Genomic DNA, 16,191 nt, shown 5'->3' with positions numbered 1-16,191 from the left:
TCAAAAGCATAAGTGGACCATAAAATTGGAGAATTTCTTGGTTGTGATTGAAGGTTTTTCATTGCTGCATTCCTCCAAACACAAAGTGGGCATCGCGTGAAATGTATTCTGTTTGCAATTATGTCATTCAGAATCTTTTTAATTACTTTGTAGAGCTTATTGTGGCAATAATATTTTATCTATATGAATCCATATTTATTGAGTAAGCAGGATTTTCACATGGCAAGAAACTTAGTGTTTCAACATTTGAAACAAGAGCAAAAACAACATGTTGAGCGAGTGGCTCACTCTTTAAATACCATTTAAATTGAAAAAAAAATTCTGAAGCTGTTCCATAATATTCCAGAGTCCTTTATCATGTAATAGTGTAGCATATGTAATATTACACGAAATTGGCTTCTGCCTGCCATAAGGCAGACAAAGAGTCGCCATTAGTATTGCCCAGTGCCTCTTATAGTAAGAGAGAGAGCAGCAAACGAATCCTTCAGAGTCACTGAGTGTCCGTGGATTCAGCTTAAGCGCTTTTGCAGCTGCATAGACCTGTTCGATTCATTGCCAACCTGAGCTCCATATCCAAACCTCCGACATGATTAGGAAGCCTTCAGCACCTGAGGCCCTTCAGGAGTCCTTCTTGCCCTCATCACCCTCTGGAATCCTGTTTCTGATACCTGGTTCCCATGAGCCAGTCTCAGCAGCCTGCAGCCCGTGTGGGTCCCCTAACCACAAGTCACCTGAGCCGATGTGGGTGCCCCAGCTGCTAAGCTCCTCTGCTTTTTCTCAACAATGGCATTGGGACCAGGCAGTTGAACCCTTCACCGTAGCACTATGTTCCCGCTCTCCATTCTCCTGGGCCTGCACTAGTGGTAGCACTGCCATTATAACAGGTCCAACAATACTGCGATTTTTTTTTCTTCATTGCATAATATATTACTTACTTCGATGGAAACTTTAAATTAACAATTAAAAGTTGTGTATAACAATCTAAATCAAATTTGTTGAATATACTTTTATTCCCAGCTGCTAGTTCTTGTTGAATCTAAACATCATCCATTCATTCAGCTCCTCCCAGCCCTGCCAACTTCACCACTATCTCCCCATTTAGTCTACAGGTAGCTTTCAAACTTTTGACTTTACTTAAATGGTTGCACAGTTTTTAAGATTCTAGACTACAGTTCAAAAGTCTTGGACTATTGATCTGGGGAGATGAGTTTGAATTCCACCAAGGAAGCTGGAAATTTAAGTTCAAAATTTAATAAGCTGTGTTAATGAAACCAATTTGGTTTTTTTTAAACTTTTCTGGTTCATTTATGTCCTTCAGGGAAGAAAATCCACAATTTTTATTTGGTCAAAGTGGTGAAAATTTAAATGCTCTTGAAATGATTTTGCTCTCTGTTAGGGATGGACAATAAATTGTGTCTTTACTAGGAATGGGAACAAAGTAATAAATTAGACATGTTAAATTGTAAAATCACCTACATGAAATACACAAAGAGACTGGATTTATAGGACATGTCTAACCAATGTTGTAGATTTTTTCAATGAGGTTACCAGGAAAGTTGTGGGCCTCAGGGAGTGGTGCTGGGACCATTGTTGTAGTCATGTAGTTCATTGATGTGGATGATAATGTGGTAAATTGGCTTAACAGATTTGCAGATGAAACAACAGTGGACAGAGAAGAAGGTTTTCCAAGCTTGCAAAGGGATCTGGACCAGCTAGAAAAAATGGCTGCAAAATTCCAGATGGAATTTAATGACGACAAATATGAGATGTTCCACTTTGCGAGGACGAATGAGAGTCGGGTTTGCATTGGTAAACAGTCGGGCACTGCAGAGTGAGGTAAAACAGGGATCAGATACATAATTCCTTGAAAGTGACATCACAAGTAGATAGGGTTGTAAAGAGATCTTTTGGCATGTTGGCTTTCATAAATCAAAGTATTAAGTACAGGAGATGGGATGTTATGAAGTTGTATAAGACATTGATGAGGCCAAATTTGGAGTATTACATATAGTTCTGGTCCAATATGTGCAGGAAAGTTATCAATAAAATTGAAAGAGTGCAGAAGAAATTTACAAGGATGTTGCTGGGTCTTGAGGAGCTGAGTAATAAGGAAAGATTTAATTGGTTAAGACTTTATTCCCTGAAGTGTCAAAGAATGAGGGGAGATTTGTAACAAACTTTTTTGACTGGGGTTGGGTGAGATAAGAACTGGTGGACAAGCATTATGGGAGAAAGGTGAAATGTTTAAGAGAAATATGAGGGGGAACTTCTACACTTAGAGAGCGGTGAGAGTGTGAAATGAGTTGCTAGCGGAGGTAGTGGATACGTTTGATTTGGACATTTAAGATTGGATAGGTACATAGAAGGGAGCAGTATAGAGGGCTATGGCCTGGTTATAGGTCATTGGGGCCAGATGGTATAATTTGGCATGGGCTGAAGGGCCTGTTTCTCTGCTTTATGTTCTATGGATGTACAACATCCCTGCATACAGCTGATAAGTTTATGTAAATTTGCTCTTACAAAATGTTACCAAAAATTTGAGATGTGGAATAAAAATAATTCTCGTGGTATTCATGTAGGAAAAAAAACTAAATACATATTTATTTCAACTTGTGTTTCTTGATGCATGTTCAGATGGTGCAGCTCTGTGTTATAGAAAATGGCAATGCACACCATTTTGTAGGAATGCAATCCCTTGTATTTTCTGTGCAACAGATTTTTTTTTATCAATAGTGTAAGTTGGCCAACAGATACATCCTACTTCTGTTACTTTTGCAATGCAAGCTGATAAGAGAGAAATAAAAACATAATGGATAAGCCATTGGAAAACATTTCAAGAAAGCATTGATATTTTTCCAAGTAACAGACTAAATTGCAAGATATTAGTGATGGAAATTAGGGTTAGCCTGATTTAATGCACAGCTTCAAGATTTATTAACCAAGTGACTGGAGAGGGAAAGTTATTGAACTGAAAGCAGCTGACTATGGAATGCCATAAAGGTCAGTGATATATTAATTTGCAATAAATGATTAACAGATTCCACAAAATTGATGCAATGACTGGTGTGTAGCAATCCAAAGTTTGGAGATTTAGAGGTGTTACATTCTAAAGAGTGCAATTGGGATGTTGTACCAGAAATTAACACCAGTTGTGTATCCATGTTACAATATTGTTTCCATCTAAATTCTCTGCTAATCTTAATGATAATCTCATTAATGCAAAAATAGATTCCAACAGATGAGAAATATGTATGAAAACTAATCTAACACGTTTGATATTGTAAAATGATTACTTTTTTCCATTTTTATTGTATCACATAGATGCTTTAAAAATGCTTCAAAGAAATAAAGAATAAAGTGCAGGTCTTCATGAAGTAACTGAAAATTTTAAAAAATCACCCAAACAAGTTCTGATTAAAGAAGTGAAAAAGATTTTCCTGTTGTCTAAAAGCCTTGAGCTTAATTTTGTATGAATTCGGTGTGGCTGGAACCATTCAATTGAACTGTGCAAGGTGACGAGTTCAGACACTGAGGTAGATAGTGTAAACTAGCGAGCAAACTCTCATTTGCTCCCGTCATTCCAAAAAATGGTGCGCATCGTAATTTTCCATAATGCAGCCATGTCATCTGCACACACATGAAGAAACGTGAATTGAAAATAACATTTTTACTTACTTTTACACGTATTCCAAGAGAATGATTTTTATTCCACATCTCATATTTTTGGGTAGTAATTTGTGAATTCTGTACAGGTGAATTTATGGCAGGCTTTCTGAATAGAAAAAAAACATAGTTCATTCCTATAAAATAGGTAATGTATTTGATAAATTACTGATGGATTTGTGGAAATTACCATTAAATTTATTGATACTGGCAAATTTTTAAAAACAAACGCCATATTTCTTACCTATCTTACCCTCTCTGCTCACATAATTTTTCATACCTCTATCTAGTCTCCAACTTAGTCTCTTCTCTAAAGAAAACAGATCTTGCCGATTCAGTTTCTCCTCATGACTGAAAAACTTCATCTCAGACAACACTGGTGAATAGGAAACATAGACCATAGATGCTGAAATCGGGAGCAAAACTGTTGGAACTCAGCAGGTCATGCAGCATCTGGTAATTGATTCTTTTGCTTCTAATTGAGTTGGTCCAGGACCATACCAAGACTAATCCTGGTGCAAGGACTTTACCTGACAGTTTGACTATCCCTTTACTTCTGATGCTTGTCCTCTTGATTTCCTCCAGCAGTTTGGTTTTAACATCCTGTTGAATCTCGAAATACACTGACAACAATTTTTTTCAAAAGGTTTGTTCCCCGAAAAAAAAAATTGGGGATTATGCTAGACATTTTCAACCTGAACACAAATATAATTTCTGATTTGTTATATCACATAGGAAGTTGGAGAAACATTAGCTTTTTTGAATTTAGCATGTTCAATCACATAATGATTGCCATTGATTTTCGTTTGTACTCAGCATCTAATGCCTCTCGTGTCAGTGTCTAACAATAGTCGGCCAGCATTGATGGATTCCAGTTGCTCTGACACCGCTTTTTCATGGTCACACTGTCCTGGTGAAATCCTTTACCATGTTCGTCACTAACTGTACCAAGATCAGCGGGGAAGAAGCCCAAGTGTGAATGCAGAAAATTAATTTTCAACGAGATGTTGCACTTCATGGTTTTGTGTACCTGAAGCAGACTTAAAATAGGACAGGAAATCACAAAAATAGGTTATATCTAAAAACGGGTATGTGAGAGGAAAATTTTAAGGTGATTTTGTGATCAGCAGCCCAAAATCCACAAAATCCACCCAAAAGTGTTTAGGAAGCAAAATCTTTGATTCATACATTTTATTGAAATATTGTTGCTTTGCTCTAACTGATCATGCGCAAACTTGCACGTACTTGTTTACGAGCAATGTTTGTATTTATAAGCATCTGGGACAGAGATACAGACAAAAGAATTCAGATTTATTATACTGAATGATGTACATTCAGTGGTACTGCTTCAATGCATACAAGACCTCAACTGTTGTATCAAAATTGTGAGGATGTTATGGTTGTAGTTAATCAATTATTGTTTTATTATATTGGACAGCAGACTCAACAGCACCAGCCAACAACACAACAGACTCAGCAACATCAGCAGACAGTCCAGCAGCAGCACAGCTCCCAGACAAATGGGACAGCAGCTGGGGCAGGAGGTGGTGGCGGAGGCACTGGAGGAGGACTCCAGCATAACCAGGAGGGTGGCCTGAATCAGGGACCTCCAAACAAGAAGCCTCGTCTAGGTACATCAACCACGACCTCTGGTGGATCTGCCATGACTTCTGATTACCAGGTACATCCAGGTTTGACTTCTGCTCTTTTACAAATGACAATAAAAACAGCTATTTACACAATGTCTAAATGTGGGTGTTTCTTTTGATAAAACCATGATGATGATGTGGTTTGTTGCAAACAAGGAAATGAACAGCTCTGCCGAAAAACACTGGGGTCAATGCTCTAAGAACTTCAAAGGGCATCAGGCAAAACTTTTTAAGTCCTTCAAAGAACATAGAACATTACAGTACAGGCCTCTCAGCCTTCGTTTTCAAGTTAATAATGACTATATTTCAACTTACCAGTTCACCATGTAAAAACATTTACTCCACCAAAGTCTTACCAAGTCATTGAATGTACAAAGCTTCTCGTCACTAATATGTACTCATTTTCTCAAACTACAGGTTGTGAGCAATTATTATTAGCCTCCGAATCATAATTACCAACAACTAAACTTAAAGCATTGTCCAAACTATTAGTATATAATATAACATAACATTACTGAATATAAATTTGTTAAATGTTTTTGTATTTGAGATTGATATAAATTAGCAAAATTAGTTTAGAATTGGACTCTTCTGATAAATTGCAACTTACAGGTAGGAGGTGATCATCCTTTTTGATATATCAAAATCTGCATGAAACATTTTTGGAATATAAAAAGGAGAAACGAGTGAGCAGGGCCCAACATATCAGATGACATTCAGACATTCTGTAGTGGAAAGCCTCAACCTGGGAACAAATGTAGAAGAGGCAGAGGATTTTGGAGAAAGGGTGAGAAAATGTATAATCCAGGTAATTGTGGGAGTTATTGGGTCATTGACAAAGCCCTAACCTGCATCTCCTCCATTTCACGAATTTTGCTTTCATCCCACCTCTCCCCCAGAAAGAACTAGGACAGAGCCCCTTGGTCTCACTTTCCAACCCACCAGCTTCTGCATCTGTCACTTTTGCCAACCCCTGTCACTTCTTCCACTCTCCACCCCTTTTCATAGGAATCATTCTTTCAGCAACTTGCTGCTGTACTTTTCCCCTTTCCATTCAACCTTCTGCTCCCTTAGGTATTTCCCTCTGTAACTGCTGAAGAAGCCAAATTCATCACTCCCCTCACCAACATCCAGGACCAGAAAGAAACCTACCAAGTGCGGCACCTTGTTTAATCTAATCTATTGAATCCAGTGTACTCGGTGTGGCCTCCGCTCTGTCGGTGAGATCAAGCATCGATTAGGTGATCACTTCGGCGTGCACTTGCACTCTGAGGATCTAAGTGTGAAATCCCAGTTACTAGCCATTTTCATTACCCTCACCATTCCCAAACAGACATGTCTGACCTCAACCTCATCAATGTTAACTTGAGGAACAGCATATTCCTCCTGGATAGCCTTTAATCAGTGGCATGAACATTGAATTTTCCAGTTTTAGGTATCCCCCACTCCTCGTGATATCTGGGACTTGGAGCAAGAGGCAGAGAGAAAGAAATGTGGTATGTTTTATACTGTTCTGAGCTGGGTGTCTAGCCAGTGATGACACTGAATCATTTAAATGAGCCAATGGTAAGGTGTGCACTATAGATGGCCAGAGTCCATCCTTGATTGGCAGATGATATGACTTCTAAATAACTTTCAGACAGGGAGGTCACATGACCCTCTGCAATCCTCAATATTCCAGACAGGGAGGCCATGTATTTCTCCACAATCCACATATAACTCCTCCCCCCCACCATAGTGGTCTGCCCCCCCCCCATCTGTTTCTCCACCTCTTCAAACTTCTTTTTTAATATTCTATTTAAAATTTTTCATACATGTAGTAATAACATTTATATAATACTACAGATTTCAAGGAACCAAAATAAAGTTACATACATGATGTTTTTACTCCATCCCACAAATCCCACCCCACCCAACTTCCCCCCTCGAAAAAATATATAATATGATTAGATAATATAAAATTGTAAATATAAAAGAGAAAAAGAAATAGAAAGAATTGTTGGGTTGCATGGCACACATCTCAAAATTTTTCATAACTACTCTGAGGATAATCTTGCAGGACTAGATGCATAGTGTAAGGTAAAACATCATGAGATGGGAATGTGTAGGGAGTTACCCTGTACAGGGCAGTAACAAGAAGGGGAGGTGTCCTTGTACTCCTGTTAGGTAAAACATCATGAGATGGGACCGGAGAAGGAGTCACCCAGTACTAAGGAGTAACAGAATGCATCCTTGTACTTACAAGATAAGAGAGACATTGATGGATTGAGAGGCAGGAAGCTAGCAGGGAAAGGATAGCAACAGTTTTAGTCATTGGACAAGTAATGATATGATGATGTTCTAAGCACATATCCAAGGGTATAAAAAATCACCATTTTGCTGATAACGGCAGAATGCATTCTCCGACTAACTTTGTTAGTCGCAAGTGTTACAATCCGGTAATAAAGAACAAAGAACCCTGATTTCGACTCAGCCTGGTGTTTGTCTCACTCATTCATGAACAAAGCAGACCTAACAATAGGAAGGATGTCATTACAAATTTAATCCCATTATTTGGGTGTACGGGTACCAAATTTGTATAAATATGGAATACTTATTTCTCAAATTATACGTAATTTTTTCCAAAGGAGTACAACTTTAAACCTCTGCATGCCACTTTAACATATCCAAAGATGTATCGGACTTCCAGGTGACTGCAATACATTTCCTTGCTACTGCTAAAGCTAATTTTACAAATTCCAATTGATAAACTGATAATAAGTCTTGTACCCTCAATATTCCCTAATAAAAATAAATTAGGACTTTGCGGAAAATCGATTCCTGTAACTTGTTGCAAAAAATTTCGTAAGTCTGTCCAAAAAGCCTTTACATTGGGACACGGCCAAGTTGAATGTAAGAAAGATCCTACATCAACACCACATCTAAAATATTGATCAGAAAAATCTGATTTCAATCTATTCAATTTCTGTGGTGTAAGATATAACTGATGTAGAAAATTATATTGGACTAATCTGTATTTAACGTTAATTGTATTGATCATATAGTCCAAACATAAATCTTCCCATATTTGCTGATCAATTATTCAAATCTATTTCCCATCTCTGTCCAGATTTATAAAGTCCTTGTTTAGGAGTTCCTGCTTGTAAAAATGAATATATCATAGATGTAAATTTTAAAACAATTCCTCTTCTAATAAGAAGTTAAATTTCAGTACAAATACCTCTTAAATACACTCTTAATTGAAAATAACAAAAAAGAGTATTATGTGGTATACCAATATTTACTCTTCCACCTTCTTCTGTTCATTGTCCTATCAGCTCTTGGACCCACATTATCCTGCATTATTTATTTTATAATCTCCCTTCCCTAATTTAGTACTGTATCAATAAGGGGTCCTGACCTGAAATGTTGACTGATCACTTCTCTTCGTGGATGCTGCCTGGCAACTGAGTCCCTCTAGCTTCTGTTTGTTTACATGAGATTGGTGGGGCTCTGGCAGAGAATTGTATGTCACTGTTAGCCACAACTAAGATATGAGAAATTAGGAGAACAGTAACATTGTTTCTTTATTTAAGGAGAGCATTATGGGTATGTCTGAGAACTACAGATCAGTGATTAGAGATGGGCAGAAAGGCTTTGCGTTTGAAAAATCAAATTTGACTGGAGAGGAAAATGATTGATGCGGGCAGCTGTGTTTATTCTACAGGCTGCAAAATAGAATATTGAAGAACACAACTAATGGGTAATTATAGAAATGGACAAAAGCCATAGAGCAGTAATAGTGGGGGATTTCGGGCATTCAAATATATAATAGATGAAGAAATTTCTGAGGTGTGTTTTGGATTTAAAAAAAATAAGTTATGATTCTGAGAGGGGAGAGAGTATAGTCCATATTGGTATCGCTGATCTATGGAAAATATCCTACAGAATGAGTTCAGGGAGCGAGGTAGCAAGTGAGAAAGCTGAACGTCCAAGATTGTAACTTCCGGCTTGCTGTCAATGCCATGTGCCAGTGAGGCAAGAAACAGGAAGATAATGCAGTTTAAATCATGGTGAATGAACCAGATCTTTGGATCATTAAGTTCTCTTCCAGGGAAGGTGACATCTGTACAAAAAGGATGGGTTGGTTACACATGAACTTGAAAAGAGATGTGCTACTACTACTCGAGAGGGTGTAAACGAAAGTGGCGGGGGATGGGAAGCTGAGTAGTAGGGCAGCAAGAGGAGGAGTTGAGAGAATGGCAAATGCAAATGAAGCATTCCTGAAAGGGACTGGTGAATAGTTACTGATGATTTGAAGTGAAACGTAGATTACAGCATAGAAACTGGCCCTTTGGCCCATCTAGTCCATGTCAAACTAGTATCATGCCTAGAGTAAAACATGAAAGTCTGGAGACACCGTGATTGATGTAAAAACACAATGCCGGAGCAATGTGTTTTAACTTTTATTCTGCCTAGTCCTATTGACCAGTACCCAGACCTGAACTTGACCATGAACCTCCATACCCCTCCCATCCATCCAATCTTCTCTTCAGTGTCATAATCAAACCCACAGTCACCACTTGCGCTGGCGGCTCATTCCACACTCCCACCGCTCTCTGTGTGAACACGTTTTCTCTCATGTTTCCTTTAAACATTGCACTTTTACTCTAAACCTTTGTCCTCTCGTTCTTGTCTCACCTAACCTCAGTGGAAAAAACCTCCTTGCTTTTTTTATTGATTTTTATAAATTAGTATCTTTTGTTTCCTTTGGTTCACAAAGAATTGCTAGGATTTTGTTTGGCTTGTATTAAGTAAAAATACATTGTAATGTTAAACTCTAATCTGCAACTGTCAAGCTATTTGTGGATAGCATTTAACCATTAAAATTTGGCATTCATTTCCTTTTAATTTTGGTCAAAAACCTCTGAGACCACAAAAAATGCACATACCACATTGTCCTCACTGCTTTGTATTCTCTGCGAGTACTGCCCACTGGAGTCTAGGGGATTCAATTCTGACGCGACCTAGTGGTTTCAATTTTTGTGATTTTTCTGAGCTATCCCTCAAATTTGAAGACCTCTATCAAATCTCCCCTCATTTTATGATGCTCTGGAGAATAAAGTCCTAAACTTTTCAACCTTTCCCTATATCTTAACTCCTTAAATCCCGGCAACATCTGTTACGAGCCCAGAGGACCCCAAACCCAGCAGCAATAGAAATTCACCAAGACAAATGGTTACTTAAACAAAAGTTGCTTTTAATTGTTTTTAAACCTGAAAACAGAATCGCACTTTAACTTATCACTAAAAACTTAACTAACCTAACATAACCCCCTTCTAATTCTAAGCGCACGTGTATGTAATGTGTGTGTAAATTTAGAAAAGTTCTTTGAGTCACAGTCCAATCTCATTTCTTATTTCTCCAAGTTTACTGGTTGCAGGCAATTCTTACACTGTGCACAGAATTTAACCTTTATGATGTTCACCGGGCTTTTGTGCTTGAAAGGTAAATGGTTACCACGCAGGAAGGTTCTTGTTGGTTTTCATAAAGAGATTTGTTGTTCGCTGGGCACCCACAACTGATTCCTTTTAATCAATCACTTCAGTGCCTTGCCGTAGAAACTTGCCCCTCAGGGTTCTCCAGATGATAACCTCTTTTTTTCAGGTCACCACAGAGTTCCTTTCTGTTTCTCTTTCTCTTATTTCAAGTGAAACAAAAGGCAGCAAGTCCTCTCCTCTTGCATGAACCACAAGGGCTTTGACCAGGCTGAACTAAGCACTCTCAACCCATCTTCCAAATGGAGTTTTCTACAACCTTGCCAGCTTGTCCTGTTCTAGTCCCAGCTGCTATTGCTGACTGTCAAACTGCAGAACTGAATTCTCTCTCCCTCTTTCTCTCTCTCTCTCTCTCTCTCTCTCTCTCTCTCTCTCTCTCTCTCTCTCTCTCTGTGAGAGAAGAACCCTGTTTTACTCTCTTTGCTTGAAAAACCACATGACCTTCTTAGAACAGCAAATTCCACTCCAGACAGCTGTGGCTCTGACAAGTTCTTTCATCTGTTGCCTTTTTTTAAGCAACAATCCATTAGTGAAGTCACTTGGGCACTCTCCAAAGCTTTTGCAAAGACTCTTGGCACCAATATGTTGAGCATTAGCAGAGCTTCAGTATTTTAAATAAGATCTGTTTTAAAGTGTTTGTATGTGATCTACACTAAAAGAAACCTGCCCCAATTTATCTCCCAAAAACTTATCTGCTGACTTGGACTTTTACCCCCTCCATAAATCTTCGTCCGCGAAGCCAAGCCAAAGAAGAAGAAAGAGAACATAATCTGTCACACATCCTTGTAAATTTTCAATGCACTCTTTCAATTTTATTGAGAGCTTTCCTCAAGATAGGTGACCAAAACTGCACACAATACTCCAAATTTGGCCCCACCAATGCCTTATACAACCTCACCAGGACATACTAATTCTTGTACTCAATACTTTGATTTATGCAGGCCAACATGTCAAAAGCTCTCACCCTATCTACTTGTTACACCACTTTCAAGGAATTATGTATCTGTATTCTCAGATCTCTCTGTTCTGCATTCCACATGCCCTACTCTTTACCGTGTATGCCTACCTTGATTAGTCCTCCTAAAGAGCAACACATCATACTTATCCACATTAAATTTGTTCTGCCAGCTTGTAGCCCATTTTTTCAGCTGGTCCAGATCCCGCCGCACTCTTTGAAAGCTACCTCACTGTCCACTGCATCCCCAATCTCAACCTCATCTGCAAATAATCCAATTTACCACATTATCATCTACATCATTGATAAAGATGCCATATAACAATGGACCCAGCTCTGATCCTTGAGACACACCACTTGTCACAGGCCTCCAGTCAAAGAGCTAATTCTCTGCTGCCACTCTAGCTTCTCCCACAAAGTCAATGTCTAAATCAATTTACAATCTCATCCTGACTACCAAGCCTCTGAACATTCTTGACCAACCTCCCATGCAGGATCTTGTCAAATGGCTTGCATATGTCCATGTAGACAATATCAACAGCCTTATCTTCATCAATCTTTCTGGTAACCTCCTTGAAAAACTCTGAAGGATTGGTTAGACATGACCTACCATGCATAAAACCATGTTGACTATCCTTAATTTGTCCTAGCTATCCAAATACGTATATATCCAGCCTTTTAGAAGACCTTCCAGTAATGTACTGATGTCAGGCTCACGGGCCTATAATTTCCCAGATTATTCTTCAAGCATTTCTTAAACAATAGAACCATATTAGTTATCCTCCTATCCTCCAGCATGAGGCTAAGGACATTTTAAATATCTTTGCTAGGGCCTGTATAACTTCTACATTAGCCTCCCTCAAGGTCTAAGAGAATATCTTGTCAGGCCCTAGGAATCTAGAGCATAAAACATTTCAGCACAGCCCTTCCGCCCATGATATTGTGCTGTAGTGCGCGTCGAAAGAACCAAAGACTTGTTGATCCAAACCAAGGCTTTTATTAACTGAAAGACTGGAGCATATCACAAGTAGGTCGACCAGTCCAGAATGACCTGGTCTGGCTAGGAGCAATCCTTTAAGACCTGCCGGTAGGTGTGGCTTCACTCTCAGCCAATCACAGTCATCCTACACTACCATCTGTACATATGTACATCTACACATTGGTGATAGAATCTGTACTATCACATGTGCCAAGCTATGTAAACTAACTCCACAATGATCTAATTTTTTCCGGTCTCACACCCATAATCCTCTATTTTTCTTACATCTGTGTGCCAACTAAGAATATTTTATATCTCCCATTGTATCAGCCTCCATCACTACCCCAGCAATGCATTCCAGACACCCAACGCACTGTGAGACATGAAAATCTGCAGATGCTGTGATTGAAGATGCTTCACTTGTGGCCACACGTCCTCCCTCAACATCATTTGGGGCCCTAAACAGTCCTGCATCCGATGCTCCCATTGTGGTCTCCTCTAAATGGAAAGACTGGACACAGACTGGGAGATCACTTTATTGAGCACCTCAGCTCTAGCGTGGATCTCCCAGTGGCCACCCATTTCAGCTCCCCTTCCCATTGCCTTGCTGACATGCCTGTCCATGGTCTCATGCACTACCAGACTGAGACCACCCGCAAATTGGAGGAACAACACCTCATCTTCCTTCTGGGCATCGACCATTAGATGGCATTAACATCGACCTCTGGTTACCATTAAATCCCACCTACATCCTTCTTCTTCCTCCTGACCCTTTCCCCAGCTCTCTCTTCCTCTCTCTCCTCTTTTCCCTCTGTCTCCCTGTGTCTCCTTTCATAGAGCCAAAATGAATTCTCACCTTTTTATTGATTGGGATTTCTCCCTTTCCTATTCATCAGTCCTTATTCTGACTCTTTCTCTTCTCTACTTCTACCCTGGCCCAAAATGTCGATAATATATCTTTACCTCCTAAGAAAGCTGCAAGACTGGTTGAGTTCCTCCAGCATTTCTGTGTGTTTTTACTCAACACTCTGTAAATAACTTGCCTCCGATATCTCCCCTAAACTTTCCTTCAGTCATCTTTAACAGATAAGCTTTGGTATTGGTTATTGCCACCCAGAAAGAGGTTCTGGCTGTCTACTCTATACCCCTCATAATCTTGGACAGCTCTGAACCTCTGTCGCTTCTAAAAGAAAAGCCCTAGCTAGCTCAACCTTTCCTCATAAAGACATATTTGCTAATCCAGGCACCATCTGGTAAATCTCTGCACCCTTTCCAAAGCTTCCACATCCTTCCTGCAATGAGGCAACCAGAACTGAACACAAGATGCCAAGTTTGGTCTAACCAGAGTTTTGTGGAGCTGCAATTTTTCCTTGTGGCACCTGAACTCAATCTCCAAACTGATAAGGCCAGCACACCACGTGACTTATTAACTACGCTATCAACTTATCTTGCAACTTTGAGGGATCTATGGACTTGGACTATATTCTTCACAAAAACATCATACACTGGAAGGTGAATGGGAGGATGTTTAAGGGAGAGGTTTAAGGGAAATTTATCACAGAGAACAGTTGGTGCCTGGATTGGGCTGCCAGGAATAGTAGTGGAAGCATTTAAGAGGTTTCTAGGTAGGCACATGAGTATGGGGATCGAGGGATATCTCTCAGGAGCGAGCAACAGAGTTTCAGTTTGATTTGGACGTGGTGTTCGGCACGGACACATGAGCAATGAGACTGTACTGTGCGGTACTGTTCTATGTTCTACGTAAGTACATTACTGAACTTGGGTTCTGGGAAATAACTCAACATAATAGAGCAAGTATCAATAGGGGAAATTTAATTGAAACTTCAAGTTTAAAAAAAAGTTTTTTGAAGACAATTTCAATTGGATGAGAACAGATCTGGGTAAGTTGGAAACAAGGTTTGGCAACAACAGTGTAATTAAAGAATGGGAGGCAGTTGGAGAAAGAATAGTTGGAGATATTTCAGCTACAGTTTAGAGGATACAATCCCATGAAGAAATAAAGCCAGAACTGAACAATTAACAAGAAGATGGATTAATATAAGGCAGAAAAAAAGAACACGATTTATTAAAACACGAAAAGCAAGGTGGTTATAGATAATTCACAGGGGAAATAGAAAAGCAAATAATAAAGACAAGGGTAAGGATTAGAAAAGGCTGGCAGCAATGGTAAAAGGGAGTCCAAAATGTTCAACAGGCATCTGAAAAGGAAGAGCTTTTAGAGGAGAAGATGGGCTGATAAGAGATCGAAAGGGAGACTACTCATGGAGGCAGAGGGCATGGCTGAGATACCAAATAAATATAATAGACTCTGCAAAGATAGGGGTTGTTATTCTTCAAACATTTACAAAGATAAGTAACTAGAATCGCGAACAGCACATGAAGTGGATAAATCACCTGGTCCATATGGAGTGCGTTCTTCGTTGCTGCAGGAAATGACAGAAATTATAGGGACCTTGTTCATGGTTTTCCAAACAAGTAGTGGCTGCAGACCAGAAAATTATATAACCCCCTTGTTCAAAAAATTGAATAATTACAGATCTGTATAGAGATGGTTCTAAATAAACAAAAGAGGGGCAGAGTTATCTATTACTTGGATAATTGAGATTTGATTAGAGAAAATAATTATGGACTTGTTAATGACAAGTTGTGTTAAATTGTTTTTTTGAACAGAGAGAGGTCAATGACAGTTCTGTGGTATAGCGTCGAATTTTTACAGCATTGAAACTTGTCCATGCGGACTGAGTTGTTTGTTCAAGTAGTCCCATTTTCCTGTGTTTAGCCTATATCCCTCAAAACCTTTCCAGTCCATATTTCTGCACTTCTCCAAATGTCTTTTAAACATTATATTTGTATCTATTTTTGCCACTTTCTCAGCAGTTCATTCCATATATACATCATCTTTTGTGTGAAAAAGGTGTCTCTTGGGACCTTTTTGTATCTTTCACCTTAAATATATGCCCTTTGGTTCTCGGGAAAAGGACTACAACTATTTACCATATCTATGACCCACGTGATTTTATAAAGGTTTATAAAATTTCAGTCTTCTCTGGTCCAGGGAGAAAAATTAGCCTTTCTCTATAATTCAAGCCTCTCAGTCCTAGTAACGTTCTTGTGAATCTTTTCTGTGCCCTTTCCAGCTTAATGGTAACTTTCGTAGAGCTGGGTGACCAGAATTGTGCACAATATGCCAAGTGTGGCCACTTTTGTAAAACTATGTTCCTGTACCCCTTTTTGTCTCTTTGTTCTAGTTATGATCTATTTATACGTGTCATGTATTTGAGGTTTAGAATTACACTGTTCACAGAGACGTGATGCTTCAGTCATTGTTTAATATAAATCTAAAATGGTTCCCCACAGCACACAGTATATATGAGTGACAGCCCATTA

The 16,191-nt window shown here is 39.0% G+C and overlaps 1 protein-coding gene across 4 annotated transcripts in view; it reads left to right on the top strand.

Annotated features, from left to right (window-relative positions):
• The window catches only part of LOC138737099 (cyclin-dependent kinase 19), a 238,675-nt gene that overhangs the window by 192,816 nt on the left and 29,668 nt on the right, over window positions 1-16,191 (top strand). For 2 of the 4 annotated variants that reach the window (XM_069887604.1, XM_069887601.1), the window contains one exon: window positions 5,102-5,344. In XM_069887604.1, the coding sequence (XP_069743705.1) occupies window positions 5,102-5,344 (243 nt within the window). Of the gene's footprint in view, window positions 1-3,979; window positions 4,110-5,101; window positions 5,345-16,191 lie in introns of those variants that run through there. The other 2 variants (XM_069887602.1, XM_069887605.1) reach the window with 2 other exon arrangements.

Source organism: Narcine bancroftii, chromosome 6, assembly GCF_036971445.1.
Source record: "Narcine bancroftii isolate sNarBan1 chromosome 6, sNarBan1.hap1, whole genome shotgun sequence".
Classification (NCBI taxonomy): Eukaryota; Metazoa; Chordata; class Chondrichthyes; order Torpediniformes; family Narcinidae; genus Narcine; species Narcine bancroftii.
Note: the sequence above shows the minus strand (reverse complement) of the source record. Positions and strands in the feature narration are given on the sequence as shown.